General features: G+C 42.9%; 1 protein-coding gene across 2 annotated transcripts in view; it reads right to left on the reverse strand.

Annotated features, from left to right (window-relative positions):
* The window catches only part of KATNA1 (katanin catalytic subunit A1), a 438379-nt gene that overhangs the window by 245553 nt on the left and 167780 nt on the right, over positions 1 to 25046 (reverse strand). For both annotated transcript variants that reach the window (XM_069607673.1, XM_069607672.1), the window contains one exon: positions 5228 to 5349. In XM_069607673.1, coding sequence (XP_069463774.1) covers positions 5228 to 5349 — 122 coding nt within the window. The remainder of the gene's footprint in view (positions 1 to 5227; positions 5350 to 25046) is intronic.

Raw genomic sequence — 25046 nt, forward strand, 5'->3', positions numbered from 1 at the left:
GCCAAACTTTGATATGGGTTTCTTTTCAATTGTATAATGCAGTTTGAAGCCGTGTTCCCATTTGAAACATTTTATAGCAGAAAATAGAGCAAAAGGTTATTTTGGTCTGCAGAAACAACTGAAAAGAATCCAACAATCTGCCTGGGTGAAAAGGTGCTTACCTGTAGTGTTGGATTCAGATTTAGTGATGAAAAAAACATGGCTGTCAAAGATGTGCTGGTTACAAACTGGGCACTGAAATCACTGGGCACGAAAATCAGGCATGCTGGAAGAATAACTGGGCTATGTGAAGACTGGTAGTCTGGATCACTGCATACAGGCTATAAATCATGGGATGAGCAAACCTGCATGTTGTCAAACAAGCCACAGCTGAGAAGGTAAGGTACAGAGTCCTACATTAGGAAATGTAGGATGCTATTTATCTGGGTGAGTTGCCTGGAACTAAGAGGTTGCTGGCCCAGACTCTGAAATCTCAATGTATACTCGCAGTGGTGTACCTTTTCAACAAGGCAGCAAAGCAAAAGCAAGGCCCCTACCATTGCGGTCCTACAGCTAAACATTATAAAGAGTTTGGTGATATGCTTAGACCTAACCAAACCAGGACAGTTTTCCCAAAGCCAGGCAGGGACCACATGCACACCAAAACAACTGCAGGCCCTGCTCACTTACCAAATTTGATATTCGAATTCAAGCAAAGGTGATAGTAAATCTGAGTTAGAGAGAAATTGGTAGCAACCAACTAGGGTTTGTGAAGGGCAGACTTGGCATCCGACGATACAAGGGCTCTTCTATCATCATTACACTGACTCCAAGACTGATCAATCGGGAACGCAATCTCACATGACACAGAAAGCATTTGATCATCAAGTGGGTCTTTATGAGGCCAAAAGAGCAAATGTATGGCTTTGTTTTAAATTTCTAGGGGCCCCTGGCAAGGAGGTCTCCTCCGACCCTAGCCCCATTTTCATGGCTCTAAAACCACTCTTGGCCAGGATCAGCGATTACCTCGCCATCACCTGAATCAGGTGCTGCAGCAACCAATAGATACTCTTGGCCTATGCCGACTATGTTTTTCTCTACTTCACCAAGACAGACATTCTTCCAGCACCCTGTGCTGTTCGTTCACAAATTTGGAAACCTTTTAGGTTACCTTGCCAATTGGTGTAAGACTGAAATTTCCCCCTTCAACCAATTATGACACCCATATATATTTTACCCACATTCCCTCAACTGGAAACTGAATGAATGCCATATTGGCACCCAACAGTAGCCTCTCTAATCAAGCAGAATGTTGCCAATGTGACTTCGATAACTAAAGAATAGTCCAGAGGCAATCTCTGAATACCACCCAGTTGGTTCGCTTTGAGGTGATGATGGTCTCAAGATCCTACACATGCTTGGTCTGCTCACATCCCAGCACCCTAAAACACCTCAGTACTGACATGACATACTCTGTGCAAACCTTTAATGCTTTTTCTGTACACAGTTAAACATCATATTGTGTTGACTGCCATCTTGCAAAATAAGAGGGTGACAATCGGGTGTAAACCAACCAAATTGGAAGCTTCGGCATGCAAGGAGATCCTTATAATCAACCAGGTCAGGAGTGATGGCTTAATGGTTTTCTTCAGTGAATTCGAACAGGCTTATGGTACCTCGAAAGACGCTTGCCTAAAATGCCAACTCGCAAAAGCAATACCCAGAAAAACAGGAGTTTGCTGTCCGAAAAAAATGTGTGGCCCCTGGCAACTTTACAGTGATCAAGAAGGCAAGCATAGGCCAACTGTGGATAGGGATGGTATCTCCTGCACACAACCAAAAATCACATCAAATACATAATTCACAATGACAAACATGATTGGGGAGCATATTTGGACATCCTCAATGAGCATCCTAATAGGTTAAATGGCTATACAGGTCATGTTCTGCATCCATAACTCAAGCTAGGTGAAACGCATGACAAAGGATGTTCTGGACACTAGCCAGACTACACAAAGAGGGGTTGCAGAAAAAAAGCTGATTTTGTGATTTCCACCTCAGCACTTTATATATCAGGTATTATTACTGCCTCCACATTCAGGCTTACTGGACGAGATACAGGGTGTAGCTCGTTCACTGCTCAGGATTACCTTATTGCTTGCTTTCTATAATATCCTGAATGGAAGTGTGGCATCCTCAAGAACAGAAAATACTTCCCACCATAGATAGACACCCAAGCTAAAGATCATTTCTAATTGGAAGGACAAAAACGCACTCCCTTAACATAAATGGTAGAGCTTGGGAACTCCCAGTCAACTATGCCTACTGTCCAGAGACAAGTCTGGTTGAGATGGATCTATGCTATGCATCTGGTCTACACAAAGATTTTTTCTTTGACAGCCCTTTGGGTAAAGGGTGTGAAACCATCCAACTTATGGGCAAGACAGGTTTCTTAACCAAAACAAAGACCACGCCCTGTGGTCAGCAATGGCATAGCAGCAATCTTGGATTCATTCAAGGGAAGGGAGAAGGCTGTCGGCTAGGTACAGTTAGTCACAATAGTTAACACGTAAGAGGTCACTACAGAGACATACTGAAAATATAGAAGGACCCACAACAGTCAATGTATGAACAGTGACATCATTCCCACAACCTCTCATACACAGTAAACAGGTAACCACTGGTACACCATATAGTACCCAGGGGTTATGAAGGGGTTAAACAAATTGAAAATGTCCCAAAGGGCAACCAGCGTTAGATAAAATTAGGCTTATAACACCAGACCTGAATGGTCTCAAACACGCCTATAAATGGGTGGATACCATCTAACCGAAGCGGGATACAGTAACCCAATACATTTCAAAAGACAGGAGAGCAATAAAGGCAGCGATTTAGTATTACAAGGTCCAAAATAAAATCGCAGTGAACAGCCAACAAGTGTTTTGGTGCAAAACTCGAGGGTCCCACGGGGGACCCCACAAACAAAAATCTCCGGGTTCATGCAAGTACCCTTTTCAGCCACTTTAGGAGGAATTGAGAAGTTAAAGGTCCCCCATACAAAATAGCAGGACAGGGTGCACAGGCAAGCTGTGGTTATGGGCCAGGGAAGATTGTGTTCTACCCACACAGGTGCAGCAGAAGAAGCAACCAATCACAGAGAACACGGGAGCAAATGCCCTTGAAGAGCTCCAGTTCTTGATTAGGGAATCAGCCAACCGGAGAAGGATGGATGCCAAGCAGAATTCAGGCCAGTGGAAGTTAATGGCAATTCACAGTAGTGGGTGCCTCCAAAACCTCACTACTCCAAGGAATAGATCAAGACCTGGGGACAAGTACCTACAGCACCCCTTATTGAGGATTTGGCTCAGAATCAATGGAAGAATCCAGTAAGTACAGGACTTCTTTTAAAGGGCTGGGACAAGAACCCAATATGGGGGAACTTGAACCCTGCACCAGCAACGACCTAGATGGGTCAAAAGAATAATCATAGTCGTTCCCAGAACAGAGATCCAACAGCAAGAAGCAGGGAGAAGTAGCAAAAGAAAACATCAGGAAGATGGATACCAAATAAGGAGATCTCATGCAGCAAGACAAGAGAAGCCACCAATTAAAAAAAGTGAAAAGACAGGGGAAATGCCTACGTGTGACCTAAGATGGCCGAAGGTGGAGCTGAAGCGAAGTAATAGCAGCCTAACACTCTCCCATACCATGGGGATTCCCTGCTTCAAGGCACTTGATCCAGGATGATTTTGCATGGAGTTAACATATCAACGATTGAGAAACAGTCCCACCAGATTAAGGAGGAATGGTGGGTTCGGGTGGGAAGCGAAAGCCCAAAAAGGACTTCTAGCAGACTGGAGAAGAAAATAAAGTAAAGGAATCAGGGTCCAGCCAGTATAGCATAGCCAGATACTTAAAAGCAGCACTTTTCTTCATAGCAATCCCTCCACCCCAAGCAATTAATTTAAGAATCTACAGATCTGATGAATTTACAATGTCTCCCAAGATAAGCATACTCCTGTAGGGGCAGGCGTAAGCCAGTCATACAAATCGCACACAAGTCAGGCACACAGGTTTGGTCGGCGAGTCAGACAGGCCCAAAAAACACAAACTTCTTCAGTCTACCCTCGCAGGATGTGTAATAGACATGTCTGGGTCAGAAAAAAAAGCTAAGCCAGTTTAGGGGTAGAGGGTTGGGGATCAGACTGAGCCCACTGAGGGAAAAGGCCATTTTAGGCACATCTTGTGGTCTACACAGACAAAGGGATGGCCAAAAACAAATTGGATAGGAGTGCATAAGTACCGCAATGAGTACAATACTGGTACATTGGGCTACTAATGCATAGAAAATGACTGCACCCCGGGTAAAGTCAAAACTAAGGTTTGGCTACCACCACCTTACCCCCAACACTTGTAGGGTTATTGATTCACCATAGACCTAGAATTGTGCGCTTATAAATCATCCCTCTTGTGGTACCTAGGTGGACTAGTAGGGCAGCACAAAATTAAAAGGACAGCAGTTGCATGGGGACATCAGTAGAAGTCCCCCGTTCACAAAAATAAAGTCAAAGAACCAAGAAAACCAGCAAGGGAAAAACAAAAAAATGAGATGGGGGTCCCATAAAATGGGACACAAGAAGCCCAAACAAATGAATTCTGTCCCAGCACTGAAAAAAAAAGTTAGCAGATTGAGCATCACCAGACTGGAGAGAATAGTTTTTGATGCTCACCATAACAATACCTTATTTATGTGACATGCTAATTTTCAGAAAGATTTGCAATAGAACTGTGCTATGCTCATGCAGTCTGCATACTCTCTCCTTCCAACCCCTCTCCCCTATTTTGTTACCGTTAATGTAAATCCATAACATTCTTCTAAGGTTAATATTGTTATTGATTTACATGGCTATGGAATGAGATGGTCTGTTGCTCAAAACGTTAAAACTTTAAATAAAAAAGAAAAAACTGAGCAGTGCGGGTGGAATAAAGGGCCAGGCACATGCATACATAAGACTCCCCATTAATTTTAATTGGATGCATTATCCTGAGCAAAATATACTTGTATGCTGCTTATCTGAACCTGCATGGACCAATGGGAGGTGGTGTGGGTGGGCAAGAGGCAGATTTTGCACAATATTAGTTATTGCAAGAGAGGCAATAGATTAACAAGGACTTAATATTAAGAGAAGCATAATTTGCTCTTTTCTAAGTTCATACTTCTGTAGACTGCATACTTAATTAAACTCACCATCGAACATTGGGATTTTGTGAAATGATATCTCTTTCCAAAGCCTCTACCAAGTCTTTATCATAACCAGTGCCATCAAATTTCTTCGGTTCCGATTCGGAAACATCAGGAGAGGATTTGTTCTAATGAAAAATGCAAACACGTTAGCTCCGTGATAAACAGTAAACCATTTTTCAGCTTGCTGCATTAGCTTTTCCATTTTTAGATGCTTTTCCTTTTAGTTTAAAAATGTTGCTTTTCAAAAGCAGCAGTGTTCACTGGCCTTTCAGCAATATAAAACGCGTATCAACACAATACATTTTCAAATTCCTCAACAAAAGCTTAGTGTTTAGCTGCTATAAATAACTGGCTACCGGCATAACATTAAAACATGTTTCTGATGTTACATTTGTCCCAAAACAACTGTAGTGCAAGAATGCTTAATCGAAAATAAAACAAAGTTATAACCGTTCAAAGGAACAAACCGAGACTTCTTCTCTCATGGTAAAAAGTGGCAATTTACAGAATTGCTTCCACTCCTTGGTCTCGGACATGTTTCTAGGGATGTGAGGTTTGCCAGAGTACAACAGAGGGTTCAACCCAATAACCAGATGTTTTATATCCTGCAAAAACACAGGAAGCACAAAGGATATATTTTGCATGGGGTGGGGAAGACAACCACATATTTGACAGTACAAGTCACTCACTGAAGGAACTCTATGGTGGTAGCTCCACCTCACTCCAGACTCATGTCATTTCTTGCAACAGGAGTGCTTCTGAATATTCTCTTCACAGTAAAAATTGAAGAGGAAAAAAGGAGGCGTCCCACGTGCATGTGTGGCAATAGTATGTGCTCCCCTAAAGGCCTTCTGGCTTCTTGCATTTCAGCCACATCACATGACCAAAGTGGGAGTGTAGCATTCACATATGAGCGAACAATCAGTAAGCAATGGAGACTTTGGAAGCCCTCTCGAGACTGGCGACTTGTAGTGGATCCAACAAAACACATGACACAGAAGTAGGTTTTAAGACTGTTGGTGTGGCTCGAATGGGGTTGCAACGAATGCTTACAGGCTTATGAAGATTCCTCTGTCTAAAAGGGATATTCTTCTGCCAGAATAATCTAAACAAATAGTGGCAGGACAGGTTAGGCTAAAGGGCAAAGGGGTGTTTTAGCTCATAGGAACACCGGTCTCCCTTTACTTCTATAATCTATTACAAACATATATTGCAGAGCTCGCTATTGGTAGAAAACTCAGTCTCTTCAAAACAGATACGTTTCCAGCGCATACTACACCCATGGATCAAGTGCCTTGCACACTCTGCCACCGTCTCAGAGATATAGCGCCAAGCTAGCTTTCAGATTCACATATATTCTCACCCACTGTCTGGGTTGCAATCCCAGACCAGGCTCTTCCCATTCAACACTTCAGGAGTACCGAGTCACTTAGTTCCTCTACCCCTGATTGCCATCTCTGGGTCTCTCTGATCTGTATCGAAACTCTATGCAGCCGTAGCTGGCTGTAGACACACTGCTGCTCTCCAAGTTACTGTACTTCCTCTAAAGCACCTGCAGTGGTGACCTTCACTCCCACCTCCCATGAACTTCCTGAGCAAGGAAACAGATTCTCTTCTAGTATGTTACTGGGATTTGTAAAGTGCACTGCTGCAATGTGCATGGTCTCCAGGCACTCTAGCAGTTCTGTTATAGCAATGGGTACTCCCAACATTTTTTGTTTTTGTTATCGAGGGGCGGGGGTGGGTCGAGTCTGTAGGCGGGGAGATTCTCAACAGGAAAAGGAACGAAACAAACTGACTACCCCTCTCTCTAAGGTCTTTCGACAACACAGATTGCGGTGCTTAGAAACTGTTGCATGAATCTGCAATGGGTACTTATTAAGAACGCTAATTATTACATTTCCCCAGACCCGCATCCACCTGCCTCACCTGGTGTTGGGGCATCTACAAAACAAACCATGCAGCAGGTTTTACGGGGAGGTTGACGAGATGAGGAGCAGAAAAGACAAAGATATGTTGATTATTCAAAGTGCCACATGAAGGGGGCGAACCATTCCAGGGCCAAAAAAGGGGGTGGGGGAACCAGAGCTGCAGGAAGGTGCCTGTGTCAGAGAGAAAACCCAGTTGGCTGGGATAATCTGATATTTTTTGGCAGTGATCTCACGGCCACGAGGCTCCCTATGCTGTAGACTGGAGGAAGAAGACTATAAAAAGCCTGTTTTTTCATCCCCGGTTTACCTGGCTGGTTCTGGGTGGGTGAGGGGAGCTTGTTGCAGTTTGGATTTTGATTTCCTATGTTACCATGCCTGTTTTTTCCCTTTTCACTGTGAACGTCAATTTGTCTTTCTCTGCTGTTTTGGAGGGAAGGGTACATGTTATGTTATAGTGGTTTTGAAAAAGTGCATCTTTTACCGTTAGGCACCTTGACAGAAATAATCTCAATTTAGGATCAACACACTCAGAACTGGTTGAAGAGGAACGTTTTAAGCTATTTCCTAAAAGGGAGTCGGTTTGTCTGCTTGCGCAGAAATAGTGGCAAGCAGTTCCAAATCTTGGCTGCCTGAACCGTGAAAGATCGGCCGTCCTTTCCCTCAGATAGGGAGCAATGTCTAGTAGGTTAACAGGACTGGATCTGAACGGACGATTTGATACATGAAATTTGATTCTTTGTGAAAGAGGTAAAATTAGGCCAGTACAGGCTTTTAAACACAATGTGCAAACTCTTGAACACAACGCATTTTCTGGCCAGCAGCCAGTGCAAGGTTCTTAGGCCAGGGGTAACAGAATCATCTCTTCTTAAATTTAAGAGTGTTCTGGCCACCATGTTTTGAACTCTCTTCAGATGTTGGAGTAGCAAATCCGGAAGACCCAAATATATGCGATTATTAAAAACAAGCAGAGAAACTATAAGAGTTCATCACTGTGACTTACTGGGGGAAAGAAAGGTACAAGAGTCTGCTAACCTGGAGAGTAAGATGATATGGTCAACCATGTCAAATGTTGCCAACAGATCCAGTAAAATTAAAATACTTGTGTTTTTTGTCCGTTTTTCACCTGAGAAAAATGTAAGATGGATGTAGTAATATACTCCATGCTTCGATGGTCGGAAGCCAAACTGGTTTGGATCTAATCTTTCAGCATTTGCTGTAAAAGTCTTTGTCTGAGAGAGCATCCCTCTTTCCTGCCGTATGTCTATGAATGGCAATTGAGATATAGGGTGAAAGTTTCCTGGATCGCCTGGGCCCAGAGAGGGTTTAAGGAGGGGTTTTATCACAGATTATTTCCAAATTAGAGGGATTATTCCAGAATGTAGGAAACAATTTAACACATTAAGGATATTCTCATAGAAAAGGGGGCATATATTACAGGCTAATTTGTGTGGAATTATGTGAAGTGCAGATCCAGGACATTTAGCTCATATAAAAAGCACTGTTTGAGCAGCCAGGCTAGATCAGAAACTATAGTGCTTAGAGATACCTTCTACCGTTCAGTTGTTATTTTTTCAATCTTAAATGTAAAGTGTGAGGCTAAATTATCTACTGTGCATTGAGTAAGTGAAATGTTGGAAGTTTCAAGTCCACCCCGTAATTCATTCACGTTTTGTTTTTGTGGAATTATTGCCGGGTTCAATTTCATTACGGTAAAACAGCTTTTTTGCCTTAAAGATACCCTTTTTTAAAGCCGTGTTGCTATTTCAATTCCTAATTTCTAACTTTACGTCAAAGCAGGTTTAGCTTAATAATCCTGCCATTCTTTGTTTAGTGTTTTTTTTTTGGTCGTTAAGAGGTGCAACCTTCTCTGGAATTTCAGTCAGGTTGGTATCAATAACCTCAATTAACTAAGTTCTGTCCAATAAGTCGCCAATCACTATGGTCTCAGAACTAGGTACAAATACGTGGAGTAAAGTTTCTACAAGATGGTGTGGATGCTGTGGTTTGTGAGCCTGTTTGCAAAATGGGGGAAGAGGGTGCATTTGCCCAGTTTGATTTCCTTTTTGAGTGAGCGATAGGTACTGTTATTGAATGGGAGGGTTTTAGGCATGTGGCACTCCCAGTGTCTGGTTCTTGGGACATTTTGTCTCTAGTCCCCGAGGGATGGGTGAAGGTGATCCAATTTAAGTGCACATGGAGTTTCTCTGCGAGTTGCAGGGATGGGGTTCTCCTGTAGTCTGTCTCGGTCTTGGGGTGTCTTGACTCTTGTCCACAATTAACAGTGACAGTAGTACCAATAAAATAGTCAGTTTTATGGATCCCCTAGCATTTGTCATTTCCATACACGTTTTGACTAGGCTGCACAGTGATAGGGAGAAAAGAATGCCGGGTCAGGGTCAAGACAATGACTCCTCACACCCTTTCCCAATGCCCAAGCTCTCCCTTACCTACATGATCGTGCCACATGATTAAATTCTTCATAGGGATTAAAACCTCTTTTGTACTTCCCTTTTCCTCCTCTCATCATGCACTCCAGAAGTTAATCAAGGGGCTAAATATGGGCAACCCCAATCCATTTAGTAGTGCTTTCACTACTTCAATGGGGTAGTACTTACTGGACCCATATTGGGATAGTTCTCCCATATATTCAAATAATAAGCTTCTCTCCCTTAATGTGATGTAAATGTGCTGTAACTACATCCGTCCTAATGGTGCTTGTACTGCAGTAATATATATAGCGCTTTATAGTATTTGTAGCGCTTTAGAATATATAGCGCTTCAATAAATGTGATGGAATTTTGTTGCCAGCAATAATGTGACACATATAGCCAGCTTTATGTTCCTAGTATAACATGGGAATAGGTTGCGGGTGGCATGCAAGGTACAGGATTTAGAATGCAGCAAAAAAAGCTCAATGTGAAACTGCAAAGAGTAAAAATGCACCACATGTTTTTTTCTCTTCTCTTGAATACCTCATTCATAGAAGACTACATTATTGAACATTATTTATATAACGGACTGATTTAATTAACAGTTACTAATCACTAATGCTAACTGATTAACATTATAATGTAGTCCCACGTACAAAATGAGGTGAAAATGCATATTCTGAAATTCGTTTTTCAAACGTACACTGGAATTTGTTTTCTCCTTTCTCTTTCTGTGCTTGCAGAAAGCAGAAGTATGCGCGAAAGGAAATGAAAATTGAAACAGTTGCTCCCTGAGCAAAGATTCCATTGTGTAAAAGTGAAGGGTGATGCTGCCTTTCAACCTGATTGGAGCAAAGTGTCTGCAGATAGATCACATAGGCAAAGTGGGTAGGTGCAGAGCTCTGCTGAGGGCAGAACTGACAGAGAAATTAGTTTGTGTTGGCTGGGCTCTGGAGACAGATGATCTTGGTGTCACTGGCTTGGAAGTTTCGCCGTGCATCCCAGACACCAAGATTACAGAGACAATTCATGCTGACTGGGCCCGTTCTTCCTAGGCGAGCGAAGGAAGGTCGTGTGTGGGAGAGAGCCACAAATATTTCTGGTAAGCACACAGTTTAAGTGAGGTTACTGTGTGCCGTTGTACGAATGACTGATCTAAAAATATCAGGTAGGCAGAGTAGCAAGGGAAACCCTGTGCATCTTGATTCGTCATGTGTATAATGTTAAAAAACAATTCATATGTGTAAAAAGAAAAAAGCGTGTTTGCTCTGTTTGTTTTCTTTTTTTCTTTTGTTACAGATTATGGAAAATGCACATGGTAAGAATGTTATTGTGATTTGTATTTGTTTGCAATATAAATAATATATAAAGGCAGATGGTGTAGAGTTTTAATATTGCATTTGGAATTGTATTTGTGATACAGGGGAGATTCATTCTCTTTGGTAATACATTTGTCAATTTGCCCATGCAGATAGAATAATAACCAAGAATAGGTAGTGATAAACAGGTGTGTGCGTGCGTGTCTTCCTTGCATGTTGTTGGAGGATTCTAATATAATATAGATTGCTGGAGGTCCATGAGCCAGCAATGCCTATGGGCATAGATCACTGGTGTAGATAAGCCTGTGATACCAGCCACAGACGGTATGTGGCACTTTTTATGAAAGTGTTGGGTTTCCTTGGGTGTAGGTCCAAGGCTCTCTATAGATCACTAGGAGGTATTATATAGTAAGGAAGGTTTTGTGTATGATGGCGTTATAATGTATGGAAGGAAAACTACGCTCACCACTAAATAACCTATTACAACAAAATACCACCAGTAGTATATATTACTAGATTCTCCAATATAATGTAACAAGATATGGTCACTAGAATGATATGAGGCCAAACCCAATCTAAATCTAAGGATAAGTATTACCAAACTACCGCTCATCTTTTAGCGGTAAGAAAATACCGCCAAACCCCAAATTTACACAAAATATCCAACAGTACTGCCTGAATTCAATATCTCCAGGACTTTGTCCTAGACACTATTTAACAGTGAACTGATACTTTCCTGACCAACTGTCAGTTTGCATGTACATGCCAGCGGATGTGTTCCTGGATTTGGGGCACAAATAGGGTTTGTCATCTATGTAAACACAAGATCCAGATAGGGGAGGGGCACTCGGCTTGTGAACTGGCCTCCGTTTTGTAAGTAACTTTAGGATTGGGGGGTTTCTTCTCTGGTTTCTCAGTTAGCCCTCCTCCCCATTGCACATGGGCCAAAATTACCAGGTGTTCTCAGCTGGTGAGAGGATACCAGAATGGGGTTGATTAAATCCCTCTTTATAGGGGGTGCATGTTACTGGAGGAGAAAGAACCCTGCAACATCTTTGTCATAGCTCTACATGCAAGTCAGTTTCAACGAGTCCTTTATTGACCTGGCAGTCTGTAATCATAGGCACCTCAAATCAGGTCATCTGAAGTGATCTAGGGATCAGGGTAAGGGCATGTTCACTTAACCAGTGAAATATCAAGCCTATATTCAAGGCTACCTCCTGTGTTTCACGCTTCATAGCAATGTCAAGGGCCAGGCAGAACCCATTCCGACTGCTTCAGCTAGTGTCAAGTGAACCTTTGCATAAAGTTGTGGATTCCACTTGTATAACCATATTGTGGATGATCAAACAAAGCGTGTAGCACAGAAGTACGTTTTAAAGACTTTGAAGAATTTTAGAGTGGGGTTGGGATAAATGCTGATTGGTTCGATGGGTTGTTAAAGGAAACAGGGGTCTTTACATTGAGCGTTAAATAGAAGTTTAATCTGCTGAGCACTCTCATGGCTATAACACCTAATAACATGCTTCCTTATTGAGCAAAAAAAAGTCTGGGGTGTTGTGCCCAGCTCAATATCGGTAATCCAGACGGGTGAAGAGTGCCTGGTTCACTTCTCCCTTGCAAGCCCAGTCCTTTCTGAAGGGATATAGAGCCTCATTATGAGTTGGGTGGTATTCTGGTGGTACATTTGCCAGAATACCGCCCAACGGAATTACCGTTACTGCCACTTGGTCCAGCGGATTTACTGCTGGATTATACGTGGTGGTGGCAGTATTAGTCCCCATTAATTTGGACTACATAGAACTCCATTTGGAGATTTCGGCAGAATTACCGCTGTGGTGATTCAGGCTATTTTGCTGATTTTGCATCAGAAAGTGAATGGATTTAACCTTTCAGCATGATGCTGCTGGAGGTAAATCCCACACTCGAGTGCCAAACTCGTACTATGACGGAGTGGGAAAAGTGTTTGTAATTCCGTTACCGCCACTTTTTGCCTACATTGCCATACTCACAATGAGGCCCATAGTACCAAACACTGTTTTAAGGCATACAGTTCCCAGATCACCATGCACTCAGGATATAAACCCCTGCTCAAACCAAACTCAAGGACACAGCCCTCTCAAGGAGCGTGGCTATGCGACAAACAAAATGGCTGCCTAGATTGCCAGCTCCCACGCCCTTGAAGGAGGAAGAAGCATGAAGGCAGTGTTTGTTGTAAAGGATGGATGTGAAGGTGTAAGTGAGCTTGGGAAGCTCCAGAGGAGCAGTTTGGTTCAGAGCACACTTCTCATCCAAATCGCACAGGGCGCTCAGTGTTTAGCGGAGTGGGGCCTACGGATCTCTGACAGGCGAGATTGATCCATCACAGTAGTGATTCACTGTGTCTGAAACTAGATGAGGCAGCCGATGCCGCAGCTTCCCATTGCTGTGTCACTTCCTACTGCATGCTGTGTGTTTCTGTGCATGGCACTTATATAAAATACTACATTTTAAAGGAACTACAATTTTTTAAGACATTTAAATGAAAAGTGTCTAGTTGTTCATCTAACTGGACCCTGAACGACTTACTGACTCATGGATGGCTTCATTTTATATTGCTGAAGATAATCTTTCTACTAATAAAAGTGTAGTAACTTCATTGTGATTTTATATTTTCTCATGGTGGATGGCCAGCTTCATGGGCCCCATTTATCCGAGTTATTCGTTCAAGTACCAGAGGCCTTTTTACAGTGGTCTAGCAGTTTGTAGACTTCATTTTAAACCAAATATTTCAGTGACATTAATTTTGGTACAAGCCCTTAGCTGTACGATTTACTTGGGGCTTAATGTGCAACTCTATTTAACCTTTGAGGCTGGCCTAGACCTGCAAGTGCTACGTTAAGGTAATATGGCCACACAAAAGGGTAATACAAGTAAAGAATCATCCTTACAATCGACAAGTGCACCCAAGAGGTCTACAAGTGACTCTCTGCCTCCAAAAACCCCGCTTCAGATCATACTATGCAATCTACTTTAACAGAATTAAGAGGACCTACACCATTCATGGAGGTCACCAACCCAGCAGCTGCATGACAATTGGCATCTTTTAAATCCAGTATGTATGAACTTGAAAGAAGGATTAGCAATGCCGTGGTTGTGTCTAACAAAGTTATTCAGCTTAAAACAGCCCTGAAAGCTTTTCTGAAGCAGTGTGAGAATTTGAAAAAGCACAGTAGGTGTAATCTATGCAGCAAAGGTCTTCTGGAAGGAGTTGTGAGAAACCAGAAGGTGTCTCACCCACTAGTCCCAGGGATCCGTCATCCAGGTGGCCAGGACACGGCCATCGCTTTTGGATACAGTTCCTTGGGGTGGACCAGTAAGGGAGGATCACCTGGGTGAGGGGTCTTCGGGGAGTGGGACACCGGATGGTGAGACGCGGTATCCCATTCCATGTAAAACCTTTACCCATCTTACCAGTTAGGATATTTAGGAACTCTACCCCTCTCCCCTTTACAACACAAACACCATGCACAGCCCGCTATGAGAGAAAACAGACTAACATCCAAGCAATAACTGACGTGTCCCAATACAATGGTCAGACGAGGTCAGACATTTACTGATCCTCACACACACCTGACTTCCATTACACTTTCCATTACACTTCCCTACATGTATAAAAGGCAGAGCACGAGAGCAAACTTTGAGCGAGGCAAAGCACATGAGGAAACAGGAGCTTCGAGAGAGCAGCGGAGCAAGAGAGGAAAGACGGCAAAACCGAAGGGGATAGCAAGGAGATAAATTCCCTTGACCTTTTTTCGACAAGGAACCGTTACTTTCCCGAGACCTCGAGAACAGAAATCGTAAGACCAGGAAACCAGGCGGAAGAATCCTGCATTGTGTGTCAAAAATACCCAGGGCCCTCCCGTGCCAATCAAGGTGGGGAGAATCACCAGCTGCCATGGTACCGTCCTTGGCTCAAAGAACAAAGCAGCGTAAGTGAATCAACACAGCCGGTGAGTTGGGGAGACTGATACAAGACAGGTTTGTGTTGCAGCCAAGGTTGCAGGCAGCAACAGTGTATGGCGAGCGCTGTAACAGACATTGTTAGAACGCTTGTGATAAAAGACACAAGTGAAGTTGAACTTCTGATGAGTGATTGAACTTTAAAACAAGCTACAATACCTTTGACAGAGTGGTTCGGCACCATGTGGGTGCTCAATTGAAGGTCTCTGTAAGGTATCCAGCTGAGAAGTGACAAAAGTAGATACATTTGGTCCAAGCCCGGCAGAGGGAGATCAACTGAAAAAGAACAAATAAATGTGAATCGAAGTGGTCCTGTGACGGGTCAAGCAAAATCCTGCGCACAGTCGAAAGTCTTTCATTTTGATGAAGTAGAGAAAGTTTGGAAAAATACATGAATTTGGACCGAGCCCGGCAGAGGGAGACCAATTGAAGGTTTTGTGTTACAATGGGTCTGAGCCCGGCAGAGGGGGACTCCGGGTGAACATTAAATCACCCAAGAAGTTGAACAAGTGAAAATCCTGAGAAAAAAGGAACTTCATGTTTTGTTGTGTTGCATCAGGCCCTCTGAAATAAGACTTTGAATGGCAAAGAGACTTTGGCACAGAAGGGCCTGATGTGGAAGTTTTGAACTGCATCCTCGTGCTAGAGAAGTCAGAGAGTGTGCAAAGCTCGAGTGTGCCGCCTTGCCCCGGGCTGAAAACGTGGGAAAGGGAAGCCAACGGCTTGAATATCCTGACATATTTCTAGAACACTTTTCTTTTGCATAACATTGTTTCCCACACTATTTGTATTTAGAAGTAAGGATTGGCAATAGGTTCATTAGTAAAGCCACTTTTATTTTGACAGACCTGACTAGGACAGCGTTATTATTTGAAGGTCATAGGTTGCTTCCATCTTTAGATTTAGGATTAGGTAGGCTTTTTCAAACCTAATTGAAGTTCAATAAACACCCTTGAACTGTGATCACTTGTGTGTCTTACTGTTTGATACCATTCCTTCTTTACAGAGCGGAGGGAGAAGTGCATATACATGTATTAGGACCCCATGATTGCTAAACCTCTTACATTGTGCAAGACAATCTTTCAAAGAGCTCAATGGGGGCCCTAAATCATCATTCACCAGTAGAAAACAGGGGTCAAGAACTTAAAAATTTTGCTTCACTGTACAATACTCAATTGCATATAATACTAGACAAAGTACGAACATCCATGTGCAATGGGCATACATTCTAGATTACGCAAGATGTATCAAATGCAACCACTTTGAGGTGAAAAGACTTTGTCTTATGTCCTGCTTTGAAGCAACATAATGCACAATATGGCATTGTCCTTCCATGTTTCTTTAAATTAACTTTGAGAGGACATACATACCTTCACATTTGAAAAACCTATTAATCTGAAACATTTTATCTGTTCATACAAAAAAGGAAAACATTGATATTTCACTCCCTTCGGGTGGTCAGATGCCATTTATTTCTAGACACATCTACTCAAACGCAAGGATACATCAATTATCCTACTTGCCTATGTACTAGCGTTGGCTCATATATTAAAATATCATGATTTAAGCCAAGTGAAGATGTGGCATTGGTGGTCTGACCCATTGGTTCTCCTCTCTATATATAATTCCTTAACTTGACTTGTTGGATCCTCATCTAGTTTGCCACATAGACTACCTGTGGTCAGATTATTTTATGATGATTCAAGTTTATTTTATGTTTGTCTTCCTTGCCTATTGCATCAACTCCTCATACTTTTTGCAAAGCTTAAACATTCACAAAATAATAATGCTTCCATTTATGCATTTGTATTTTCATTCTCTAGCCATTAGCATCAAGGGTAATGCATCATGTTGTTAAATAAACTATTAAGGCCAGTGCTCCAAATAAGATTTTGAGGTGTGACGATTTACTCCCTATTTTTAATCTTTGAGAGTAAATGTGATTTTCAAGGGAGTACAACTGTGTTTTCTCCCACACAAGAGAGTAAAACATATGTGACATTCAGCCGATGCATGCAAAAAGTTAACACTGTGTGGAAATCCCCATGTGGTGGACATGACAGAAAAGCAGGTTTCTGGCACAATTAACAGATAAAGCACAGTGTGCAGTAGCATAAGAATCCTCTCACAAATGGAACAGATGAGCACTAACACACTAAGCATCTCCTGCATGCGTTCCCCGCATGCAAAGGATAGGTACACCAGCAGCATACGCTGCTTAACGCTTCGCACAGAACAGGGCAGCTTGAGTAGGAGCCGTACAGGCTTCCTGCACAGAAATAGAAAAGTCAAATCAGGACAACAGCAATGCAAGCTTTTATCAGTTGGAGTGAATCTGTGCAAAACAAGAGTAAAAAATACTCACACAATAGATAAAGAATGGATCTCTGCAATAGAACCTCCCCTCACATAGAACAGGTGCAACATATTCTTCAGGAGTACACACTACCTTCCTACTATAGAAACGGTATGCCATGGACCTCAGTAGATAATTATTTCCTCACATGGAACAGGAACGTCATGGGTATCAACCGTACAAGTTTATCACAGAGAAGAATTCAGTCACAGCAGTAGCGGTTTCACTCACATAGGGCTGGAACTGCATTGGGTGGAGTCGTGCAAGCACACACACAGAGTGAACAGGTAAATGAAGGGGCTCAAAAACAAGCTAGACTTGCATAGCATGGGAACAGTACAGGCCTCGGCAGTCCAAATTCCCATCACAAAGAACTGGCCCCACAGGGGCTAAGCGATCAAAGCCCTCACATAGAATAGATCGCTTACTAGCAGTTGGAGCCCCACTCACAGGAACAGTTAATTGCCTCCGCAGTGCAAGCTCCTCACAGATAGAACCAATAAAGCATTGACAGCGACTAGGTCAAATAAGAAGGCTAACTCTGCTTCCAGAATCAGAAACACTACTAGTTGCCACTTCATACTAGTAGGAAGCTAATTACATTTGTGTAAAACCTTCTCCCACACATTAATAACATAACAGGTGTATTTGTAGAGTGCACGTTCACCCACAGAGGGAATCTTTGCACTATTGACAGATAACATAATCACTTAATGGTACTCATTTTATCGGCCTCGGAAGGATTAAGGGCTGAGAGGACCTGCCAGGATTCGGACCTCTGACCAGGAGTAGGTCAAATACAGACACCTGTAGTGGATGTCTTTGTCCACTGAGCCACAGACCCGGCACATGGCATTAATATGTATGAACACACCACATGGAGGCATCGGGATGCACCAGTAACATATCTCAGCGGGTTGAGAGCTCACTGCTACGATCTTATAATTATCTGCAGGTTGCAGGTTCAAATCACAGCAGACCAACTAGGCCTTTCATCCGTCTTAGGACGATAAATAACTAACTATCACTTCAGTTGCGTGATAATTGTTTGTAAATATGTTCTATGTAAAGCGCTTTGGGGAACGCCTTACATAAATAACACATAATTGTCAGTATCATTGATGATGAATGCATACAACACAGGAATTCGGAAAAATACTTTGTTGCAATGCTAGCAAGCATTCACTAAAAAGCATAATTTGCTAAAAAGATACTTCCCAATTGCATTAGGTTTTCCATTTTATTACTTGTATGATCGGAAATTGCTACGAAAATAAATATGCATGCATTATAAAATTCATAATTTCCATGACCATCTACAGACATTCGACACAGCAGAAGTTGAACAGAAAGAAACCATTCACGGTGTGCTGTTTTCCCAACTTAAAGAAAAATGTCTGAACAGATCCTTTAGGGCCTGCAATTTCATCCATACAGTTAAGAATCAAAAGAGGTGCTCTGGTTTCTATCAAGTCACTTGCCCTTTACACTGAACGCTTCTCTCAACTGGTGCGTAAATGGTAAGCATAGAAAGATAAAGGTGGCGCATTTACAAGAATTTACTGTGTAAAAAAGGCCCAGTAGGACACACAATGCTTATCCAGAGTCCTGACTAATGCCATTATATCACTTGCTGCATTTTCAAATGCATTTCATGGAATGTGAAATGTTTAAGAAGTCTTATTAAGACAAAGTGTTGGCATATCTTAATAGATCTAAACCAACAAATGCATGCATATAAGAGACATTTATTGTTGCACATTGCCAGGTTAAAAGGTTTGTGGGTTGATGAGGTACTTTTCATAATGGTGTGCCTATAATACATCATTATCATCGGTGGATTTAGAAATAATCTCTATAATCAATATTTGTGGTCCTACCCTGCCTTTTGGGTAAAACCTAAAAACCATACACTGCTATGTGATCTCTCCAATTCCATTTTGTGTGGAGACTTGAAGAATGCATCCTTTTTTAGATAGGAAATCTAAACTCCTGTTCACAATCATGTACTTTTAGCGCTGTGATACCTTCGTGTCTGGGCGCTACCAGCAAATACAAATAAGTAAAAAGTATAAAGAATTTTTAACATTCATTTCTGGATTCTGGAGTATTAGATTTCTGGCGTTTGGCTCACCCTACAGTGCTACAGAATGTGCGTTTCACTTCCACGTAACAGGTTATCTCATATTAATTATATTTCTAGGTATCTGCTGCATTGATAAGATTTAAAGAATGACTATATAACTCTACCTGACCAAGCACCATTACATGTATCTCCAACGCATGCATATGTTACTTTTCAGGTAGATAAAACATAATTTCCTTTTAAATGACAATTTTATTCAATCTATTAAAACCTGTCATCTACAATTTTGTGAATTTAATAAATGAGAATACTTCTATCGAAAATTGATTATTTTAAGTCATCTCTCATTTGTGGCTGAAAAGAAAAATGCCAGGCATTTCAGACTTCATGCTAAAGCAACTTTAACTTCATGAGGAATCTTAATAAACCAGATGCCGAAACCGGATTGAATTCTTCTCTGAATGTTCTTGTGTTGAAATCTAAAGCTAAACTAGATCAATTATCTAGCAAATCTAGTTGATCCCTGGCTTCCAATGTAGAAAATAACATTTCAGTATTCTGTTAGTTAAAAATTGAGCTGGGGTTAGCCCATCTTCGGATAAACATTGCAAATGTTTTCACTAAATTCTATAAAGATTTATACAGTTCTCAGAATATCTTTGGTAGTGCCAACTATGATAAATATTTCAAAGCTCTCCTACAACCTTCATATCCGGCTTGTGATCTTAGTCCCTTGGATGATCCCATTTTCCCAAAATAATTTCATAGAGCAATTCATGACTGCAAAAACGGTACAACTTTATTCACCTTTTCACAATATCTTTGTTAAAAAAAAAAAAAAGAAAGCTGTTGCCTTCATATTTCGAAATCAAGTAACGTTTTTTTCTTTGGGGCTATGTGGATTCTCCTTCTGAAACCCAATAAGGATTTTTAACTTCCCAAAAACTTTAGACCCATTTCTTTTAATTAATTCAGACTGCAAGATGTTTGCCAATATCAATGCTAATAGGATAAACCCCTTTATTTCCAGATTATGAAAACTGGATCAGAATGCTTTTGTTAAAAGTCATAATTAGTTGGCCAATAATAGATTTTTTCTTAACATTGTGAAAATCACTTCCAATCCAACTGAAAGCTATGCTGCTATTGCACGTGATGCATTAACAGCTTTTGATTCAACTGTTCTACTCTAGTCCTAACAACTCTTTTTACAAATGGTCCCTTTCTTTAGGGGTATTAGACAAGGTTGTCCCCTTCCTCCTATATTATTTATCCTTGCATTGGAGCAGTTTCTGGAACTTAACAGATGTAATCAGGCCTCCAAATAAGGTTTGTACCAGGCCTTTTTACGTATGAAAATCTTGAAAATACAACAGCATTATTATTTTCCTGTGTACATTTACGCACAAGTTTAGGGCAGTACAAAGGTCAGGTTACTTGACAGAAACCAGAACGCTTCTTTTAATTTTTATCTACAGGGATGTAATTGCAAGCTCTGGAGAAAAGCCTCTGAAACAGAATGCATTTCTCTGAAGCCTTTCAAAAAAAGAAACAAACTGCACACTGTCATCAAAGGAATTGTTTTTCTCTTTTGCTTCTTCTGTGTTGTGTGTAGATGCTCAGGGAGCAAACGGAAGCAATGTGCATATTTATTTTCCTAGCATTTTAGGAAACAAATTATGCTTTATTTTCCCATGAAAGCAAACCAGTATAGCACAATTGTATTTTTCAGAGTTCCTTTGCTGTGTGCATAATCATGCGGAAGCAGATAATTTACACTCCAATTATAAAAAGTGTACAAAATGACGAGTATGCAGTCTAGTTTACATCCATTCAACCTTGCAGTCAATGGGGCACACAAATACAAATGGTCAGTGGCAGCGGAGTCTTTGCTCAAGGGTGAGTGATTGGAATTACACCAATCACAGGTGTTCTAGCCTCTCAAACATCAAAACTACAATTAAAAACATCCAAAACCTGACTCTCCAGAAAGTGCGAGCACTGCTCAAAAACAAACAAATGAAAGTTACATTTGTAATTGAAATAGAAACTCGGCAAAACCTGTCCCTGTGACAATCCAGACAGCCATTTAACCTTATGTAGCGCTTCATAAATGGTTTGTCCAACATCTAGGTACAGTGATTATTATACCTCAGTCGATACTCGGTTTACCGATCTCTGAAGGATGTTAGCCAATAAGATAGCTCAGCCGGTTGAGCGCTCGTTTCGGTGATCTGTGCGTGATCTGTAGGTTGCAGGTTTCAGTCCCTGCAAGGCCAACTCATCCTTTCATCCTTTTGAAGTCGATAAAGGAGTACCAACTTCGGTTTGGTGACAATTGTGATAAATATGTTCTATGTACAGCACTGTCACTTTTGTCTCTCTGCACTGTTGTATCATAACATTGGTATACCATTAGGTAGTAATAGCTCCAGGAAATGAGAACTTTCATTAAACATCAAAAGACAATTCTCCCATCGAACCTCAAAACACACAATACAATTCATGTTTGCTTTACTCTGTACTTGTGTTTTCAACATTTAAATATATACAGGAGAGATCAAATGGCCAGACCTTTGAGAAATAATGAAAGGTGTATTCTGTCACAAAGCTTCCGCATGATAATGATTTCCATACAGTTTTTGCACACGTCAGCTGGATGACACATACATTTTACTCTTGTGCAAAGGAGGAAAGTGATTTTTACTCTCAAAGTTTAAAAACAGGGAGTAACCCCCACAACCGATGTGGCAGCTCTGTTAATGGCCTGAAGCCCATTTAACTGTGTTGAATCAAGGATTCAGTGGGATCGGAGACTGAGGGGTACAGACTGTGCTAATCCCCAGCAACATACTAAAGGAAAGGCCTGCGGGATGCGGCATCCCTCCAAGATGGCGGGGAGTGTCGGCATAGTGCCCGCTCCGGAGTCCCCTGAACTGCGATAAGCGTCTTTCACCCTAGGCAGGTCCCCGCATACATATGCTCCAGCACCAATAACCCTGCACGCTGTAGGAGGGCCCCCTGTACCTGCTCCGACCAGTGGAGGTTGGCTGGAGCTTCGTCCTTGGGTGTGACCCGCGGGGAACCCGGCAGGCTGTGGGGGATGAAACCCTACTTGAGTGCGGCAGAGAGCGGGCAGCACTGGCACCTCCTCCCAACCTGCGGAGGCATCCACAGGTGAGGCACTGGGCCCTCAGGGTGTCATTCCTGCTGGCACCCTCATCCCGATTCCTGTTCCCACACAGCTGACAACACTACGTTAGCCGTTTTCCACCAGTCAGCTTTGCCTTGGCACCCGAACGCTGGAGCCAATCTCTCGCTCCTCGCTCCCCCCTCACTCTCTACCATGGCTCCCAGGCGAAACACTTGATACCCCTCATAACACCGGCACCCTGGAGCGGAATCCCGTGGTCGCCCGTCCCCAGGTAGGGGGTAACATACGGAAGTGGCACCTAGAACTTGCCAGGTGTGTTGGGAGCAGGAGCTACGATCTGAGTAAAGCTACAACTACGTGGTGCGAAAAAGGGGGTAAGAGGAAAGAAAGGAAGCGTGCCCCAACCTGGAGGACTTCATCAGTGGGGCAGATCAGGAGCCACGGGCCCCCCCATACTTCTTGCAGAGGGTGGTCCCAGATCTCACCAAGAGGAAGGCAGTACCAAAGCAGTCAACCCCCTGGAATCCAGATCTTAGCCTACCAGTGTTGAGGTTCACCGAGTAGAGGAGGTACATATGGCCCTGTCACACGGCAGAGCAATTATCGGGTAGGTGAGAATCCAGGTTGCAGCGGAGCAGAGAAGGGAGTGGAGGGACCCTAGGTAACGCATTCCCACTCACCTGAACCTCCCTGGTGGAAAACCCAGCAGTGATCGAAACAACCTCTCCACCCTACGGACAACCCCAACTCGTGCTGACATCATGTCCAAGCATTTAAAAGCTCAGAAATGTGGGACATGCTGCTCCCGGCGGAGAAGAGGAAGAGACAGGAAACAGGGAAATCCCCATCTCAAGCATCGCCAGGTCCCTTGGGCCAACTCGACACCAAAGAGGACATCCAGGCATTCATGCTTGATATCAAGGCGGAATTTCACAGCTGCATGACCGAGCTAACAACCAAAATTGAAAATACTGATCAAAGAGTTACAGAGCTGGAGCAAAGACGTGGGGACCTGGAGGATGAATCCCGGGAGCAGGCGGCCTTGCTAGTGGAAGTCCATCAAAAGATCTGCACCCTGACAAATCAAAATGAGATCTTGGGAGTTCAAGCAGGAGGATCTGGAAAACAGGGCTCAGAGAAATAACCTCTGGGTTAGAGGAATCCCGTCATCAGTCCAAGACCGCGACCTATTTGAATATGTGGGGGAATTGTTCCAGTCCCTTCTCCCACATCTGGAGAAATCACAACTACAGCTTGACCGCATCCATAGATTGCGCCCCCGTAGAAGCCTCGACTTGAAAAACCCTTCAGACCTCATCACCAGGGTAAATTTTTACAGCACGAAGCAGGAGATCCTTGCGGTGGGTCGCTCAAGATGAATTGACCTTCCAGGGCCCCCCCTACAGACTTTAAGATCTAGTGACAGCAACAATACAAAAACAGATCCCTTCGAACCCTGACACTCTTTCTCCAGAGCCAGAAGATCAGGTACTGCTGGCTATTCCCTACAGCAGTGCAATTCTCATATAAAGGAGTCGCCCGACCGATTGCATGCTTGGAAGATGCGGAAGAAATTCTTACATTTTCTCCATCAAAAGGAGAGAGGGGCTGATTCTCCCTGGGATGCTCTCATGCATGTGGCAGGCCCCCCACCGAAGGCGAGACGGCCTATATGGTCTAAGGTCCAGAGGGGGTTGAAACCCCAACAAGCCGCCCACACAATCCTAAAAAGCAGGTCTCAAAGGGGGACGAAACTCAGCACCAGGACGCCGGAAAAGAAGGCATGTAAAAGAACCAGAAAGAAGCACTGCATGAGGACAAGATGGGCTTCATGTGGCCTAACTCTATCCCCAAGGCGGAAAACATCTAGGATCCCTGGGCATGTTACTTGGATAGCTCCTAACGGTTGGACAGTTTGGAGTCCATGGTTGGGACTCGGTACACACAGTTGGAAGTTGATGTTGGTTTATAAAGTTAATATCTCGATTGGAGCTCGATCGCAACTATTTGCAACCTGGGAATGGCAACTATGGCTGATTTGACCCGGCCCTGCTCCCACCCCACCCGCCCCCAACCCCCTGCCGAAGACAGCAGAAAATGCGGAAACTCCTCACCAACCGCTCAACTTTGTCTCGTTAAACATCAGAGGCCTAAACTCCCCGATGAAACGGCAGTCTATCTTGAAGTGCCTGAAAGACTTGGAGTGATCGGTAGGATTCATACAGGAGACACACCACCTTCCGGAAGACTTCTCCCGCCTTCACAGCAGGGATTTCGCAAAACAGTTCTTTGCCGCTGGAGGTACTAAGAAAGGGGGTTGGCAATGGGTGTTCCCTTTGAGGAGCTGGGTGCGATCAAAAGACCCAGAAGGCCGAATCGGTATAAATGGATTACTCTATGGCCAGCTATACTCCCCGATATCCGTTTATGCACATAATGTGGGCCAGGAGCTCTTCTTGGAGGAGCTGGTGGCTTCTCTTCTCCCCTTTCTGGAAGGCCAAACCGTTATTGGAGGGGATTTCAACGGGGTCCCAGACCCTGGAAA

The sequence above is a fragment of the Ambystoma mexicanum genome, chromosome 4q (assembly GCF_040938575.1).
Source record: "Ambystoma mexicanum isolate Mex_15411 chromosome 4q, UKY_AmexF1_1, whole genome shotgun sequence".
NCBI lineage: Eukaryota > Metazoa > Chordata > Amphibia > Caudata > Ambystomatidae > Ambystoma > Ambystoma mexicanum.